Source organism: Callospermophilus lateralis, chromosome 11 (genome assembly GCF_048772815.1).
Source record: "Callospermophilus lateralis isolate mCalLat2 chromosome 11, mCalLat2.hap1, whole genome shotgun sequence".
In the NCBI taxonomy this organism is placed as follows: Eukaryota; Metazoa; Chordata; class Mammalia; order Rodentia; family Sciuridae; genus Callospermophilus; species Callospermophilus lateralis.
Window position 1 is genome coordinate 6,024,504 of NC_135315.1, and position 17,230 is coordinate 6,041,733.

The 17,230-nt window shown below is 40.0% G+C and overlaps 1 protein-coding gene across 2 annotated transcripts; it reads left to right on the top strand.

Annotated features, from left to right (window-relative positions):
* Positions 1-304: 304 nt before the first annotated feature.
* Positions 305-16,388, top strand: Sumo2 (small ubiquitin like modifier 2). 2 transcript variants are annotated; one of them, XM_076869644.2, is made up of 4 exons: positions 306-500; positions 2,062-2,193; positions 12,914-12,985; positions 15,706-16,388. In XM_076869644.2, the coding sequence occupies exons 1-4, from the start codon at positions 480-482 to the stop codon at positions 15,766-15,768; spliced, it is 288 nt and encodes a 95-aa protein (XP_076725759.1). In that variant the 5' UTR covers positions 306-479; the 3' UTR covers positions 15,769-16,388. The 2 variants fall into 2 exon arrangements, with proteins under 2 accessions (XP_076725760.1, XP_076725759.1); XM_076869645.2 differs by lacking the exon at positions 12,914-12,985 and having other exon boundaries at positions 305-500.
* The last annotated feature ends 842 nt before the right edge of the window (positions 16,389-17,230 follow it).

The following is a 17,230-nucleotide window of genomic DNA, read 5'->3' on the forward strand; positions in this document are numbered from 1 at the left end:
CGTCTAGTAGGGCCGCCTTCCCCGGCCCAAGGCTCACGTCGAAGGCCTCGAGCCTGTCGCGTCCTCGCCGAGGACCAGCTGGAAGCCATTTTGATTATGCTCCACCACAGAAGGAGGACAATACAGCCCCGCCCAGAGCCAGGCGCGCCCCCGCGGCACCCCGGGTGCGCGTGTCCGCGCCTCTTCCCGCCGGCCTGGCGGGCGCCTGGCCCAGGCGGCGGCAGCGCGGGGCGGGGGATGGGGGTGGTTATGTAAGCGTTGCGCGCTCCCGTGAGGCTACAGCCAATAGGAGGCCCCGGCTGCTCGTGCTCGCGCACGCAGGGTGGGGGGAGGGAGCGCACGACGTGCGCGCGCCCTCTCCCTCGTCCACCGCTGCCGCCTCCTTCTTCTGCCGCTCCTGGAGCTGCTTGTGTGCTCGTTCGGTGCGGACCTGGTACCTCTTTTGTGAAGCGGCAGCTGAGGAGACTCCGGCGCTCGCCATGGCCGACGAAAAGCCCAAGGTGAGCTTGGCGCCGGCCGCCTCGCTTCGTCGGGGGACCCGGGGACGCCGGCGCCTTAGGGCCGGCCGAGCCCGCCGCGGCTCCTAGCGCCTCCCGGGCCCCCCACAGGGCCGGCCGCGGCTCAGGCCCTGGCGCTCCGCGCCATTTTCTTCCCTCCCTCTCTTCCTCCCTCCCGCGCCGGAGGAGGCCCGCCGCCCTCCCCCGCCCCCGGGGCCTCGGCGCGCGCGCGGCGCGAGGCGGGCGGCGGATCGCGAGCGCCCGCGAGCCCCATCCCCGCGCGGGCTGCTCGGCCGGCCGCCTGCGCGTGAGGAGGACGTTGGGCGCGCGGTGCCCAGCCTCCGCGGACCCCGCGACCGTGTCGTGCTGCCCGCCGGTGGCGAGACTCCCCGGCCCTCGACTGCCGCACTTGGGGTGGGGGGCGGCGGGCGTGCGGGACCCTTGCCCAGGGCCGCGGCGGCCGGCGGCGCTGGGGAGAATCAATGGACCGCGGGCGCGCCGGGAGCCGGATGCCGGCGGCCGGGGGTTCCCGGGGAGAGGCTCCCACCTCCGTGGCTTCGGAGCCCGAGGGGGAGGGGCGGCGGCCCTGCCCGGTGCCAGCTGCCCCCGAGGCGCAGGGGCCATGTGGCTCCGCGAAGTTGGAGGCCGAGGTCCGAGTGGGGCTTAACTTCGGAGCGGAGCGCGGCTTAGAGGCACGGGAGACTTCCCTGGAGGACCAGGGACGCGCATCTCCAGGCCACAGGGGACCTGCCACTTGGGGTGGTTTGACACACTCCCCTCCCTCGGCACTGCTTTCTGGAGTGACTTAGGGGCTGCAAAATTCTTTCCACACTTGGTTTTGGTGAACTTGGGGTCGGGTCGACATCTATTCAGAAGACTTGGAAGAAACCTGTATGTTTGACCCATGACAACAAAGGGGAGGGGAGGGAAAAGCGCTCCTGACTAAAAATAAACAAAATGATGCTTCTGATCCCCACGGTTACTCGTGGCTCTGAGTTAGTACCGAGGCTCGGGAGAGACTGGAGGATTTACCTCACTGGAGTTTTTTTAACGTGGAGGTTGGAATTGGATTTAAGTTATTAAGTCGAGTTTGGTAACTTTTTAACAAGAGAAGCGTGTTGAGTTTTGAATTGCAATTTCCCTCCTTGCACTGTTTCAGGAATTGTACTTAAAGCACTTTGTGAAGAGAAAGGACACTTTTTTTTTTTTTAATCTTTTTTTGGGGGGTCGGGGGAGATTTTGGCAGTGACAGAAGATGTGCCATTTTAGACAGTTCAGCCTGAAGAGAACGTTGTAATAAATTGAGTGAGACCCATATTTTAAAATTATTGTTGTCATCGATAGCATTTCATGTAGGTTTTTCTGCTACAGCTGTCTAATACTGATGCTGCAGAATTTGTAGTATTTCAGATTGATTTTGGGGTCTAAAAATAGCTGTATGCTGCTTGATCAAACTGAATAAGAAACCTGTTGATTTTTTTTTTTTTTTAAAAGCAACTTGCACTGCTGCTGCTGCTACTGTTTTTCACATTTTCCAAATACTACTTTATTTTTCTTTCAACAGGAAGGAGTCAAGACTGAGAACAACGATCATATTAACTTGAAGGTGGCGGGGCAGGATGGTTCTGTGGTGCAGTTTAAGATTAAGAGGCATACACCACTTAGTAAACTAATGAAAGCATATTGTGAACGACAGGTGAGGAATTGATATGTGTACTTACCCTAAATGCACTTATTTTGAAAAAAGTTTCTAGAGACTATAGAAAGTAGACTGGCATATTATTACAATGACACACACACATACACACACATATATATATATATATATTTTTTTTTTTTGTCAGTTTTATCATGTGTTTGATTATCGATTATTCATGAAAACCCTTAAGATGCTTTGGTTAATATTATGATTCTAATATTAAACGAGAAATAAATCAAATTATATTCACTTGGCTAGTTCCCAAGGGTGTGTGATTTTACTTTAATAAGAAAATGAGTGAACTTGGTAAAATTTCTTGTCAGGTTCTCTTTTTTAAAATTCAAATTTTTTTTTGTTGGAACCTTTTGAATATTTTAACCACTTTGGAAATAAAGTTAAATGTGGTTTTAAGGACAAAGCATTAATATCTACCACTTACATTCCTAACCCTAGAGGTCAGAAAAATTATAATCCTGCTGAGCCAAGCATAAATTTTGCTATAGGGGTATTTGCATTTTATTTAGAAAAAACGTATGTAAATACCATGAAAAAGAAGTAGTAGTACCTTGAATGCTGGGAAGTCAATATAAGCTTTTACTAAGATGAAGAAGATTCCTTTTGGGAGCTTGAGTCTATAATAAGACAAAGACAAGTTTAAAGGTGGTTTTTGTGGATGGGGTGTTGGGGATTAAACTCAGGGCACTTGACCATAGAGCCACATCCCCAGCCCTGTTTTGTATTTTATCTAGAGACAGGGTCTTCCTGAGATGCTTAGCACCTAGGGCTTGCTGAGGCTGGCTTTGAACTCATGATCATCCTACCTCAACTGCCTGAGCCATGGGGATTTCAGGTGTGCACCACCACACCCAGCTTAAAGGTGGCTTTTGCAAGTTTAACCAAAACACTGAATCATAGATTGGTTCATTCAACCTGGCAGCAGAGTTCTTTCTTTTTCTTTTCTTTTTTTTTTTTTTTTTTTGTCTTCCTGAATGTAAAAAAGGTGGGAAAAAAACAACGACAAAAATGCCAAGCTCCCAAATAGAGTTTGAGCTGATGTTTGACATCTGTGACACCTAAGGACATTTTGAAGTCGCAAATGTTTTGAGTTTTTTTTTTTTTTAGGGAGAATTTTTTAATATTTATTTTTCAGTTTTCGGTGGACACAACATCTTTATTTTATGTGGTGCTGAGGATCGAACCTAGCGCCCCGCACATGCCAGGCGAGCGCGCTACTGCTTGAGCCACATCCCCAGCCCGTTTTTTTTTTTTTTTTTAAGTTTTCACAGCTTTAATTTATATATATTTTACTTTAATGTGAAAGGAGAATGATATGCTGGTTTTTTTTTTTTTTTTGGTGCTGGGAGTTGAACTCAGGGGTGCTTTGCCACTGAACCACATCCCCAACCCTTTTTTATTTTTTATTTTGACACAGGGTCTCACTAAGTTCTTTAGAACTGTGCTAAATTGCCAATACTAGCCTTAAACTTATGATCCTCCTGCATCAGCCTCCCAAGTCACTAGGATTATAGGCCTGAGCCACCCCATATCTGTTACTGTGTTCATAATTTTGCTTTTTGGGGGTGGGTACTGGAGATTGGATTCAAGGATTCTCTACCATTGAACTACATCCACATTATTTTTTACTTTGAGATGGTCTCATTAAATTGCCAAGGCTGGGGGCTGGGGATGTGGCTCAAGCGGTAGCGCGCTTGCCTGGCATGAGTGCGGCCCGGGTTCGATTCTCAGCACCACATACAAACAAAGATGTTGTGCCCGCCGATAACTAAAAAATAAAAATATTTTGAAAAAAAAAATAAAATAAATTGCCAAGGCTGGCCTTGAATTTGCCATTTTTCTGCCTCATCCTCCAAAGTTGCTGGGATTACATACCTGTGTCACCCTTCCTACTTTTTGCTCATACTTTATTTTCATATACAAATTTAACCTAGGAGCGCTTTTTAATCACTGAGCTACATCCTCAATCTTTGTTTTTGGAGGCAAGGTATTGCTAAGTTGCTGAGGCGGAGCCTCAAACTTGTCATTCTCCTATCTCAACTTCCTGAGTTGTCAGGATGATAGGTGTATAGCACCAGGCCCAGAATAAATTTGCAATTTTTTTTGGGGGGGTGGGTATAGGGATCTTACTGGGGGGCACTCGATCATTTAGCCACATCCCCAGCTCTGTTTTGTATTTTATTCAGAGACAGGGTCTCACTGAATTACTTAGCACCTCACTCTTGCTGAGGCTGGCTTTGAGCTCCTCAGCCTCCTGAACCACTGGCATTACAGGCATGTGCCACTGTACTAGCTAAATTTGCAATTCTTTTCAAAGATATTTAACATGTTCTCATTTGAAGAATTTTGGTGAAATCCTTCCTAAGTTATTAAGCATAAAGTTTTTTTGTTTTTGTTTTCTGTGGTAGTGGTACTAAGGATGTACAACTAAGCTTTCCCACAGTCCAAACATGTACTTACTGTGCTAAAATATTTATGAACTGGCATCTTCTGTATTTGAACACTACTCCCCTCAGAATATGGGGAAATTTTAAAGGATGATAGCAAAACCTTATGCAAAGAAGATAAGTACAAATACAAAATACTTTTAGAAAGTAAAGGGTTCAATGGTGCCGGCCTGTAATTCCAGTGACTATGGAGGCTGAGGCAGGAGGCTTGAAAGTTTGAAGCCAGCTTTGCAGTTTTTTTGACACTCTGTCTCAATAAAAATAAAAGGCTGGAATTGTAGCTCAGTGATAGAGTGCAACTGAGTTCAATCCCTAGTACTGCAAGAAAAAAAAAAGAAAAATAGACTTTTATTTGGTTGTGGGTGAAAATATTGTTTTCATATATTTTCTATAATTATTACAAAATTTTAGTTTTGTTTTTGGGGGGTGGGTAACCGGGGATTGGACTCAGGGGCACTTGGCCACCAAGCCTCGTCTGCAGCCCTGTTTTGTATTTTATTTAGAGAGAGGGCCTCACTGAGTTGCTTAGTGCCTTGCTAAGTTGTTGAGGCTGGCTTTGAGTTTGTGATCCTCTTGCCTAAGCCTCCTGAGCAGCTGAGATTACTGGCATGTGCCACCACACCAAGCTTAGTAATTGTATCTTGATGTATCATAATGTCTGATCAGTGTGATTTGGAGTACTACTTGTTTGGGGCAAGAAAGTTTACCTTTTGCGGGGTTGAGGTTGTAGCTGAGTGGTAAAGTGCTTGCCTCGTATGTGTGAGGCACTGGGTTCAATCCTCAGCACCACATAAAAATAAATAAAGATACCGTGTGTTCATCTACAACTAAATTAAAAAAAAGTTTACCTTTTGCCAGTTTCAGTGGTGTGTGCCTGTAGTCCCAGTGAGGGAGGAAGATCACAAGTTCAAGGATTACAGGTGTGCCAAATTTTAGGTTTTAAATTGTCATTGTTTAATACTTTTTTTAAAAAGATTTTTTTAAAGGTGGACACAATATCTTTATCTTATTTATTTTTTTATGTGGTGCTGAAGGTCAAACCCAGTATCTCACAAGTGTGAGGCAAGCACTCTACTGCTGAGCTGAAACCCCAGCCCCATCATTGTTTAATACTTTAAAGAGTTAAATTGAAAGAATTTTATGAAGACTACCCATCACCTAGTTCAGCAATTAATGTTTTATTAAAAGATTGTTTTTATTCATCTGCTATTTACTAAATTCCTGCAAGGTAGTAGGGGCATCAAACTAGGTGCCAGAAACAAAAAAACATAGCACATCCTCTATATTTCAGGTTGTTCTTATAGGAGATTATTCTAAGACCAAGACTTAAATTAGGTCAGTCCATAAATTTTGTGTTTTCCTGCTTTTAAAATTAAATTTAGCCTATTACAATTTTAGCCTATTTTCCTTTAATTTTTCTGGTTATTGGATCCTAAGACTAAGATTGGGTTACATTTGATTAAACTTATTACAGTCACTCGTTGACTTGCAGTAGAGAAGACAGAAACACTGGTTGTCCATTAAAAAATAGGCATGGTTGCGCATGACTATAATCCCAGTGATTCTGGAGGCTGAGACAGGAGGATTGCAAGTAGGCCAGCCTCAACAATTTAGTGAGACCCCCCAGCAACTTAGTTAGACCCTGTCTCAAAAAAAAAAAAAAGAAAGAAAGAAAGAAAGAAAAGAAAAAAATCTGGGGATTGGCTTATTGATAAAGCCTCCCTGAGTTAAGATCTGATCCAGAAAGAGCTCTCAAAGATATGTATTCCTATTTCCTCTTAAGTTGGGAATGACCTCTTTACGCTTGATTTCTTTTTTTTTCCCCAACTTGTGACTGAATCTAGGGGGACTTAACCATTGAGCTACTACATCCCTAGCCCTTCATTTTTTTTTTTCTTTTAAAATTTTTAAATTTTGCTTATTTATTTTTGGGTATCAAGAATTGAACTCAGGGGCAGTGAAGCACTGAGTCACAATTCTAGCCCTATTTTTGTATTTTATTTTGAGATAGGGTCTCACTCAGCTTCTTAGGGCCTTGCTAATTTGCTGAGGCTGTCTTTGGACTCACAATCCTGTCTCAGTCTCCTGAGCCACTGGGATTAAGGTGTGCATTACTGTGCCCTGCTTTACCTCTTTGAGTTTTGAGCAAGATGATTCCTGTTTGTTTTTCAAAAGAAATAAAATTTTTAAGTTATTATATATTATATATTTTTTATATATATATATATAAAGAAAAAAACATATATATATATATATATATTTTGCTTGGTGCTGGTGCGTGAAGAGCAAACACTTAACAACTGAACTATATCCCCAGTCTAGTTATTAGAGCTTTATAGTTACACATAGTGGTTTGGTTCATCCTGGCAAACTCATGTGTGCATGGAATTTGATTTCAGTTCATAATCCCCTTTTTCTCTTCCCCCTTTCCCTCTGCTCCCTCATTCTACATCCTTTATTGGACTTTCTTTTGGTTGTCTATATTTAACTGGTTCTTTTTATTCATGCATAAAGGTGAAATTCCCTGTGGTACATCTATATATGCGTATAACATGATTTTTTTAAAGAATTCATTCTACATTGACTCCCCTTACCCAACCCTCCACTGTGCCTCTTGATCTCCTCCTACAGTACCGATTTCCCTTTATGCTTTCTTATCCTTCCCTCCCCCTTTCCTTTATTTTTTAAAATTACTATATTTATTTATTCTTCTGTGGTGCTGGGGATGCAACTTGGGTGTCCCACACATGGGGCAAGTGCTTTATTACTGAACCACATCCTTAGTCCTCCTCTTTCATTATTTTATTTTAGCTTCCACATTGAGAGAAAAACATTCAACCTTTGAGTTTCTGTGTATTTCTTTGTTTTTACTTGTAGATGGACATAATACCTTTATTATTTTATTTATTTATTTTTAATCTGCTGTCAAGGATCAAAGCCAGCCCCTCCAAGTGCCAGGCAAGCTCTGGCTTATTTCACTTAGCATGATATTCTCCATTTCCATCCATTTACCAGCAAATGACATGATTTTATAATTTATGGCTGAGTAGAACTCTCTGTGCATGCGCATATCTCAGTTTCTTAATCCATTCAACCTATGTTGATTCCATAATTCACCTATTGTGAATTTAGTTTCCCTTGTCTAAGGAAGATTTTAAAATGTCACATAATTGATCTGATTGCCTGCTTCTTAAGAGTAGGTACAGGCTATCAAAAGACTTTATCTAGTCCAATTTGCATAGCTAAAGTTTTTTGGGAGTTGTGAATTATTAATCAAGGATTTGTGTGTTTGTTACTGCTGATTGAACCCAGGGGCACTCTACTATTAAGCTATATTCCCAGTTTTTTTCTTTTTCTTTCTTCCTTTCCTTTTTTTTTAAGAGAAAGGAAGAGAAGAGATTTTTTTTTTTTGGATATTTTTCAGTTTTCGGTGGACACAACATCTTTATTTTTATGTGGTGCTGAGATTCGAACCCAGCGCCCCGCTCATGCCAGGCAAGCACGCTACTGCTTGAGCCACATCCCCAACTCTCTCAGTTCTTTTCATTTTTAATTTCGAGTCTGGATCTTGCTTTGCTGCTGAAGGTGGCCTTGAATTTGTAATCCTCCTAGCCTCCTACCTCAGCTTCCGGAGTCCTTGGGATTATAGGCATGTGCCACCTCTCCCAGCTCTGACTGAGGATTTTTTACTAGGTCACATTGAATTTTCATATATATATATAATTTATTACTGGGGATTGAACTCTGGGCACTCAACTACTGAGCCACATCCCCAGCGCTATTTTGTATTTTAGTTATAGATGGGGTCTGACTGAGTTGCTAAGCACCTCACTATTGCTGAGGCTGGCTTTGAACTCAGTCCTCCTCTCCTCAGACCCTGGAATTACAGGCATGTGCCACCGTGCTTGGCCTGTATTTATGTTTTAATGGGTGCTAAGGATCGAACCCAGTGCCTCATGCATGCAAGGCGAGCACTCTACCACTAAGCTACAACCCCAGCCCTCCCCAAAGTTTGAGAGGCTGAGGTAGGAAGATCAGAAGTTCAAAGCCAGCCTCAGCAACTTAGACACTGTCTCAAACTAAAAACCAGGCTGGGGGTGTAGCTTAGTGGTGAAGTGCCCCAGGTTTAATCCCTGGTACCTACAAATCTTGGACTCATCCTTGATGATGCTGTATAATTTATAAAATCTGCAGCAATTTCTGTTCTTTTATGTATGCTGTATAATATGGTAGCCAGAAGCCACATGTCACTATTGATCACTTGGAATATGGCTAGTATTGAGATGTGCTTTAAAATGTAAAATGTACAGGAGCTAATGTTGTGGCTTAGCGGGAGAGCTCGCCTAGCATGTGTGAGCCCTGGGTTCCATCCTCAGCACCAATATAAATAAATAAAGGTATTGTGCCCAACTGCAACTAAAAAATATTTTTTAAAAATGTAAAATATACAATGTGAAATTTTGAGGACTGGTATTAAAAAGGAAAATCTTAATTTTTAAATGTTGATTGATGTTAGAATGATAAGGTTTTTTTTTTTTTTTTTTGTACTGAGGATTGATAAGTGCAATCTATCACTCACTGTGCTATACCCCCAGCCCTTTTTATTATTTGATACATTTGTTTTTTGTAATGCTGAGGATTGAACCAGGGTTTGACCACTGAGCAACATCCCCAGCCTTTTTTTTTTTTGACACAGGGTTTTGCTACGTGCTTAGGACTTACTAAGTTGCTGAGGCTGGCCTGGAACCTGCAGTCCTCCTGCCTCAACTTCCCAAGTGGCTGAGATTACATGTGTGCCCTGCTGAACCCAGGGCTTCAACCTCCTGAGTAGCTAGGATTACAGGATTGTGCCATTGCACCCATGTAGCTAACATTTTTATGGATAGATGAGGTAGACAGTCACATGGCTTACAGCCATTTTATTTTGGTTTTTGTCCATTACTTCCGAAGAGCTTTAATTGTCTCCACTAAAATGTAAACTCTTTGATGGTGCCAGTTATCAAACCCAGGGCCTCATGCTTGCTAAGCAAACACTCTACCACTACCACTGAGCCTCATTTCAAGCCCAATAGGGACTTCTTGCTCTAAACCAGTACTTAATATGTAGAACAAGCTCAAACAATGCTTGTAAAATGGTAGAGTACATTCAAACTAATAAGTTTAGACCCTACCTCTAAATAAATTACAAATAATTTTTTTAATCATGAAGAATTTGTCTACTGTATGTCAATCATATGTTTCAGCTGAGAAAACATACTGTTTCATTCTAGTTTGGTTTTGTTTTGATTTTTATCTTGGAGCTTCTCGTGGTTTCAGAAAACACAGAATCACCAATTTATTCCAGTTTATTTTTGTGAAATTGAAAATAAATAAAGAAATTGAAACTCTTAGGTCATTGCTAATTCAGGGATGATATATATAATTTGTAGTTGGACACAATACCTTTATTTTTATGTGGTGCTGAGGATCAAACCCAGGGTCTCGCGTGTGCTAGAACCCAACCCTCAATAATATTGATACAGAAGAGGAACTCACATTTTGGTTTGCAGTCTTTTTTTTTTTTTTTTATACCCTTTATATTTATGTGGTGCTGAGGATTAAACCCAGAAATCCAGTGCCTCACACATGCTAGGCAAGCACTCTACCCCTGAGCTGCAAATCCCAGCCTCAGTTTGCAGGATCTTAAAGGCACATCTTTAGACTTAGAACTTTTTTTGAGGAGGAAAAGCAGGAGTTAAATTATCTGAGAAAGCTATTATGGTAGATTAATGACTAGAAGTAACTTAATATTTCATGTTGGGTCTTTCAAAATTCCCAGTTTAGCCATTGTGTGGTGGTGCTTGCCATAATTTCACTCAGGAGGTTGATATAGGAGGTTCACAGGTTCAAGGCCAGCCTCAGCAAATTAGTGAGACCTTAGATAAAAAGGTCTGAGGATATAGTGCAGTGCTAAAATGCCCCTTCACTTATTTTATTTATTTATTTATTTGTAGTTGTAGATGGACAGAATGCTTTTATTTTGTTTGTTTATTTTTATGTGGTGCTGAGAATTGAACTAAGGGCCTCATGAATGCCATGCAAGTGTTCTGCCACTGGGCTACAGCCCCAGCCCTCTGTGTACATTTTTTAATGCTCTAAAATAAGGGGGCCCCCACATGGTGGCACATTCCTGTAATCCCAGCAGCTGGGGAAGCTGAGGCAGGAACATTGTGAGTTCAAAGCCAGCCTCAGCAAAATTGAGGTGCTAATGCAACTCAGTGCTAAGACCCTACCTCTAAATAAATTACAAAATAGGACTGGTTGATGTGGCTCAGGGGTTGAAACAAGAACCCCAGAATACAGAGAAGGTGCTTAGTATTTTATTGAAGCAAGGAGTTTCTTTAATGGAATATTATTTGTAGATACAAAATACTGAGCAGTTGATGGCTTGGCATTGAATCCTTCCTTTTTTAAAATTGTTTTTATTTTTCAATTCTTCAATTGCAAAATTGCTTTTTAAAAATTTTTTTTAGTTGTAGATGGACACGATTTCTTTATTTTATTTTTTTCCTTATTTTTTTATGTGATGCTTGTGAGATGAGTGCTCTACCACTGAGCTACAGCCCCAGCCCATAAATTTGTCATTTTGAATACTTGACTAGGATTTTAAAGGAAATCATTATGATCTTCCTATTTATGGATATATTTAAGCACAGGTTCAGTGACTCCTTGTTAAAGGGGAATGCAGATGTTATGCAAATGTTTTATTACTTTGTTTCAATATTTTGAATACTTCCTTTTAATTCTTTGAAGTATCAATTTATATTTAAGGGTGTTTATGTAACAATAAATTTGTAATAAGTTTAAAATTGAACATGATACAGGAGTGACTAAGTTAATTTATCTCCAGCCTGCCTCTAAAGATACTTTATTTTCCTGTTGTCATTTGGCTGTCATTGCCAACAGCTTTGCTGCTTTTCCCTTCCCCCCATTCTTGCCACTTCTTTATCAGGTAAGTAATGCTTCTCAAATGAAACACTGGAATTAGGTTTTTTGGTTTCGTTTGGTTTTGGTTTTGGTACCTGGGATTGAACCCAGGGGCATTTGAACCACTGAACCACATCCCCTAGCCCTTTTTTATGTCAGGATCGCCCCGAGTTGCCAGGGCCTCACAAAAATTGTTGAGGCTGGCTTTGAACTCAAGATCAGTGTCTGGAGCCATTGGGACTACAGGTGTGTGCCCCTGTGCCTACCTTGGAATCAGTTTTGTAGAAGGGGCTATAAATCTTGAAGCTAAACTCAATTAAGGGGGGTGCATACCAGAGGTTGAACCCAGAAGTGCTTGACCACTAATCACATCCCTATTCCTTATTATTATTTTGTTTTTCAACACCTTTATTTCACTTATTTATTTTTTTATGTGGCACTGAGGATTAAACCCAGGGTCTCACATGTGCGAGGCAAGCACTCTACCACTGAGCCACAACCCCAGCCCCTGTTATTTTTTTAATATTTATTTTTTAGTTTTAGTTGGACACAGTACCTTTGTTTATTTATTTTTATGTGGTGCTGAGGCTCGAACGTGCTAGGTGAGTGCTATACCACTGAGCCACAACCCCAGCCCAAATTTTTTTTTTTTTTTTTTTTTTTTAATTTTACTGGGGATTGAACCCAGAGCCCTGTGTGTATGAGGCAGGCATTCTACCAACTGAGCTATAGCCCCAGCCCCACCACCTTTTTTTTTGTTTGTTTGTTTTTTGGTCTCCTCAGTTTCGAGATAGGGTCTTTTTTAGACAGGGCTCACTGAATAGCTAGCCTTGCTTTTGCTGAGGCTGGCTTGGAACCTGCGATCCTCATGTGTCAGCCTCCCAAGCCACTGTGATTACAGGCGTGCACCAACATGTCCAGCTGGGGAACTTTTTCTCAAGGGTGCTTCACCACTGAGCTGTATTCCCAGCCCTTTTTATTTCTTGAGACAGGGTCTCACTAAGTTGCTGGAGCTGATCTTGGATTTATAATCCCTGTCTTAGTCACTGTATCTGGCTTCCCAGCTCAATTTATTCTTTTCAAAAAAATCAAACATGCTGCATTTTAAAGAAAGTCAGAATCACCTCACATCTTTTTACCCACATAAAAATGTTAACTTATTGATGGTTATTTATTAGATTAGATATCTCTTTTAATATTCATGGTTAAATATTTAAATATGTGTATAGTTTTATCTAAATGGAGTTTTTTCTTTACATGCTGCTTATTGCTTTTAAACTCTTGTTCAGGGTTTGTCGATGAGGCAGATCAGATTCCGATTTGACGGGCAGCCAATTAATGAAACAGACACACCTGCACAGGTAAAGTCTCTGTTATTTAGAAAAATTGTGCTTTTCAAAACAAGTTTGTGTATCAATTTGTAAACTTTTTGACTTGGAGAGTAATTGTTGTCTCCAAGGGACATTAGAAAGGAAAAAATTGGACTAGATTGAGGAAATGCCAGTGTGGTTTTTAATTACCCAGTTACCACTCAGTAAAGGGTTATTTAATTACTTAATAAATCCCATTTTCCCCTTGTTGTCAGCATTATTTGGAAAAAATAATTAAAACCATTGTCTCTTTCTTCAGAATATAAGTTTCATTTGTTTTTGTTGCTGCAGCCCTTGATCATACCCAGGGTTCTCCACAGGTAATTGGTTGGCTGTTGATCCTGCCCACTTAAATTCCTCATGCTGAAGTGAATTTGCTTTCATCTATTCTCGAGAATTAATTACTCTTACCTGCAAAGTCTCCTGAAACCTTAGTTTAACAGGAAGAACTCTTGATAATAAGAGATTTTTCAGACACTTTGTAAGAAAGGTGATGATCTCTGATCCTTAATCTTTTTTACATATTAGTTTGTTCTGTGACTTGTATGGGATTGGTTGGTCTATCTCCTATGGCAGAACACTTTGTTTCTATTTACCATTTCAACTTAAGTCTTTAGTCCTGGAAACAAATAATTTACTTGCTAGCAGAAATTTAAATTGCATCATTTATACTTTTGAATTTCAATTTTATTTCCCAGTAAAAGAAAGATAAGTGTGGCATTAATGAAGTAGCACATCCAGATGTGGTTTTGTTGATGATCTTCAAAAAATTGACATATCTGAGTTCTCTAGGGGAGAATATTTTGAAGAAATTTCCATTGGTGAGTCTCCATAAAACAATTGCATAGTGTAGCCACTAGGAGGTGCTATAGTCTCTATAAATGATGGCCCTTTTTTGGAAGGCTTTTACAGTTTTAGTAAAAAATGTAACAATTCAAGCTGGGCACAAGCCTGTAATCCCAGCATGGAGGCAAGAGGATCACAAGTTCAAAGCCAGCCTCAGCAATTTATTGAGGTGCTAAGCAACTCAGCAAGACTGTCTAATAAAATATAGAATAGGGACTAGGGATGTGGCTCAGTGGTGGAATGCCTCTGAGTTCAATCCCTGATTCTCCCCCTGCCAAAAAAAAGTGACATTTCAGTATGAAAAGGTAAGCCTTAATTAAAGAGCCTTTGATCTTGAGGTGGGCTTCTTGGTGTACATCTGTAATCCCAGCAGTTTTGAGAGGTGGAGATGGGAGGATTGCAAGTTCAAGGTTAGCTTCTGAAATTTTGCAAAACCATGTCTCAAAAATATAAATGTCTGGGAATGTGGCAAAGTGGTAAAGTCACAGATTTCAAACCCCAGTACAGGATTGGTGGTAGGGGAGAAAAACTCCCCGTGAGGGATTATAAATGTTTAAGTACAGCTTGGAATAATTTTGGTTCATTTTAGAACTCTCTCAGTATTTCTCAAATTACATAAAAAGTTCTATTTAAGATCACAAATTATTAGTATGTGCCCCTCATTCTGCTAAATGGTTATGGTTTACTTTCTTGAACTCATTTTTAATTGTTATAACTGAGTGATATTTTATAGAAGTGGGAAATGAGAGTCATGGATTTATTTTATTTAGATACTGGGTGTGTTATCACTGAGCAATATATCCACAGGTTTTGTTGTTGTTCTTTTTTTTTTTTTTTTGGAGACAGGTTTTTTAAATTGTTAAGCCTGTCGTTGCTTGAATTTGTGAACTTTCTACCTCCTGCCTCTGCTTCCCCAATACAATCCTTGGGATTATAGGCAAGTAGCCACCACACCCAACTAGAAGAACTAGAGTTAAGAATATTTTAATATTTAATATTACCTCTACTTTTAGTCTATTTGTATCTACTTAGAACGAGCTTCCTTTCTTGTCTTAAGGTATCCAAGGGAACTATTTTATTTTTTAAAAAATCACTATTTAGCTGGGTGCCATGGTGTTTTCCTGTAATTCCAGAAAGTCCTAAGGCTGAGGCAGGAGGGTCACAAGTTCTGGGCCAACCTGAACAATTTAATGAGACCCTGCCTCAAAAATTTAAAAAAGGGCTGGGGAGGTAGAGCACCCCTGGTTTCAGTCCCCAGTTCTGAAGGGCAGGGTGATCAGTTTTTAGAAGGAATGGTTTAAAAGTTCATTAATTTGCAGCATAGTAAACAATTAAAAAGCTGATTGACTTTACAGTGTTTCAATATGTGCTAAGACCTTCCTATCACCATGGTTGTTTTACAGATAGTGTGTAGATAGTAAATCTTGGTAACTAAATTTTTGAATATAATTTGGAATTTTAAATTGTCTTTTCTATATAAATAAACTTGCATGATAAAGCGATTCAGAACTCTTATTGCCTATTATCTACACTCATTTTTATAAACTCATAAAAACAATCTAATCATACTATAAGCTATTAATCTGCTTAGTTTTTAAATTTTATTTTTGGCCTTTGGGATATAAATGTATCATGTTTTATTTCTTTGAGTTTCTATTGACAAGTTATTCCCCATCTTTTTCTGATCTAAATATTGCAGTAAGGTCCAGTGGACATATCTAGCTTTTTAACTTAAAAACGAAGATTTCTGTGACATTCATTTTAAAAGGAGGCCAAGTGAAAAATTACTTAAATTTGATGCCTGATTAATCCATGACATCTAAATTAATCAGTGGTCTTAAATTTGTTTTTCTGTTTTATACTAGTTGGAAATGGAGGATGAAGATACAATTGATGTGTTCCAGCAGCAGACAGGAGGTGTCTACTAGAAAGGGAACCTGCTACTTTACTCCAGAACTCTGTTCTTACAGACCAAGAATACATTCTCAATTAGAAAACTGCAATTTGGTTCCACCACATCCTGACTACTACAGTATAGTTTTCTTTATTCTTTCATTTTCCCCTTCCCCATTCCTTTATTGTACATAAAGTAACTGGTGTATGTGCACAAGCATATTGCATTTTTTTTTTTAAACTAAATGGCCAATGATATGTTTTGATTGACATCAAATGGAGATGGGATGGGGAAAAATACTGGTTCTGTGAAAATATTCCCTTTCTCCATTAGTGGCATGCTCATTCAGCTCTTATCTTTATATTCCAGTAAGTTATTTTGCTCTCACTGTTTTAACAAAAAACAAAAAACAACAAAAAAAAAAAAACCTGAACAACATAAAAATCCTTGCATACCTTGTTCGATTGGAGAATTTTAATGTTTTTCATTTATCATTGTAAAACCAAGGACAATTTTATAACTTTTTTGTACGTAGCTGTTACATGTAGGGCAATCTGTCTTTAAGTAGGGGTAAATTACTCTTAAAAAAGATTCCTAGATAGTTTTCCCTTCAAGTCAAGCGTCTTGTTGTTTAAATAAACTTCTTGTTTAAAATGAGCTGTTTTCTTTATTCTGAAGAGTATTAAATAAAAAGTTGAAGCCTAGAATAAAACATGATTTGAATGGGCCTGCTGGAAGTAACATTTCAGGAGAAGAAATGAAATTATTAAGCATTTCTGAGCGAATCATAAACAAGGAGTAGCAAAGTTGTATAAATGACTGGCATTGGAAATTTTGGCATCTTCAGAAAAGCTTGGTACACCTGTAATCCCAGCATCTCGGGTGCCTGAGGTAGGAGAATCTCAAATTCAAACTAGCCTCAAGAATTTAGCCACGCCCTTAGTAATTTAGTGGGACCTTGTCTCAAAAAAAAAAGGGTTAGATGTGGCTTGGTGTTTAAGCCTCTGGCAGCCTCTGATGCCAAAAGCAAAACAAAAAGGGAAGATAGAGCTTTGTTAAGTTCCAATAATGCAACTATACTAGCAAATTATTTGGGTCATAATGTTATGGCATTCACTAAGAATATTCTCTTTTGTAACTACTACCCAAGGCAGAATAGGGCAGTTCCTGTATTAAAAGATTCTGATTTTGCTTTCTCAGCTTGTCACCTCATAGTTTGAGTAAAATATCCCTAACCTAACAAAGTTTTTGTTCCTCATTTATAGATGTTGAAGGACAGAAAATGTCTACATTTCTACTCTTAGAGCTTAAATACTTTTAAGACACTACGGTTTTTTAAATATATGGAGAAAAATTATACTTCATAAATGGCTTATCCAGTTTTATCCTTTTCCTTGGGGTGAAGGTACTAAGGATTGAACCCAGGGGTGCTTAACCACTGAGCCCACATCTCCAGCTCTTTTTATGTTTTATGTTGAGACAAGGTCTTACTAAGT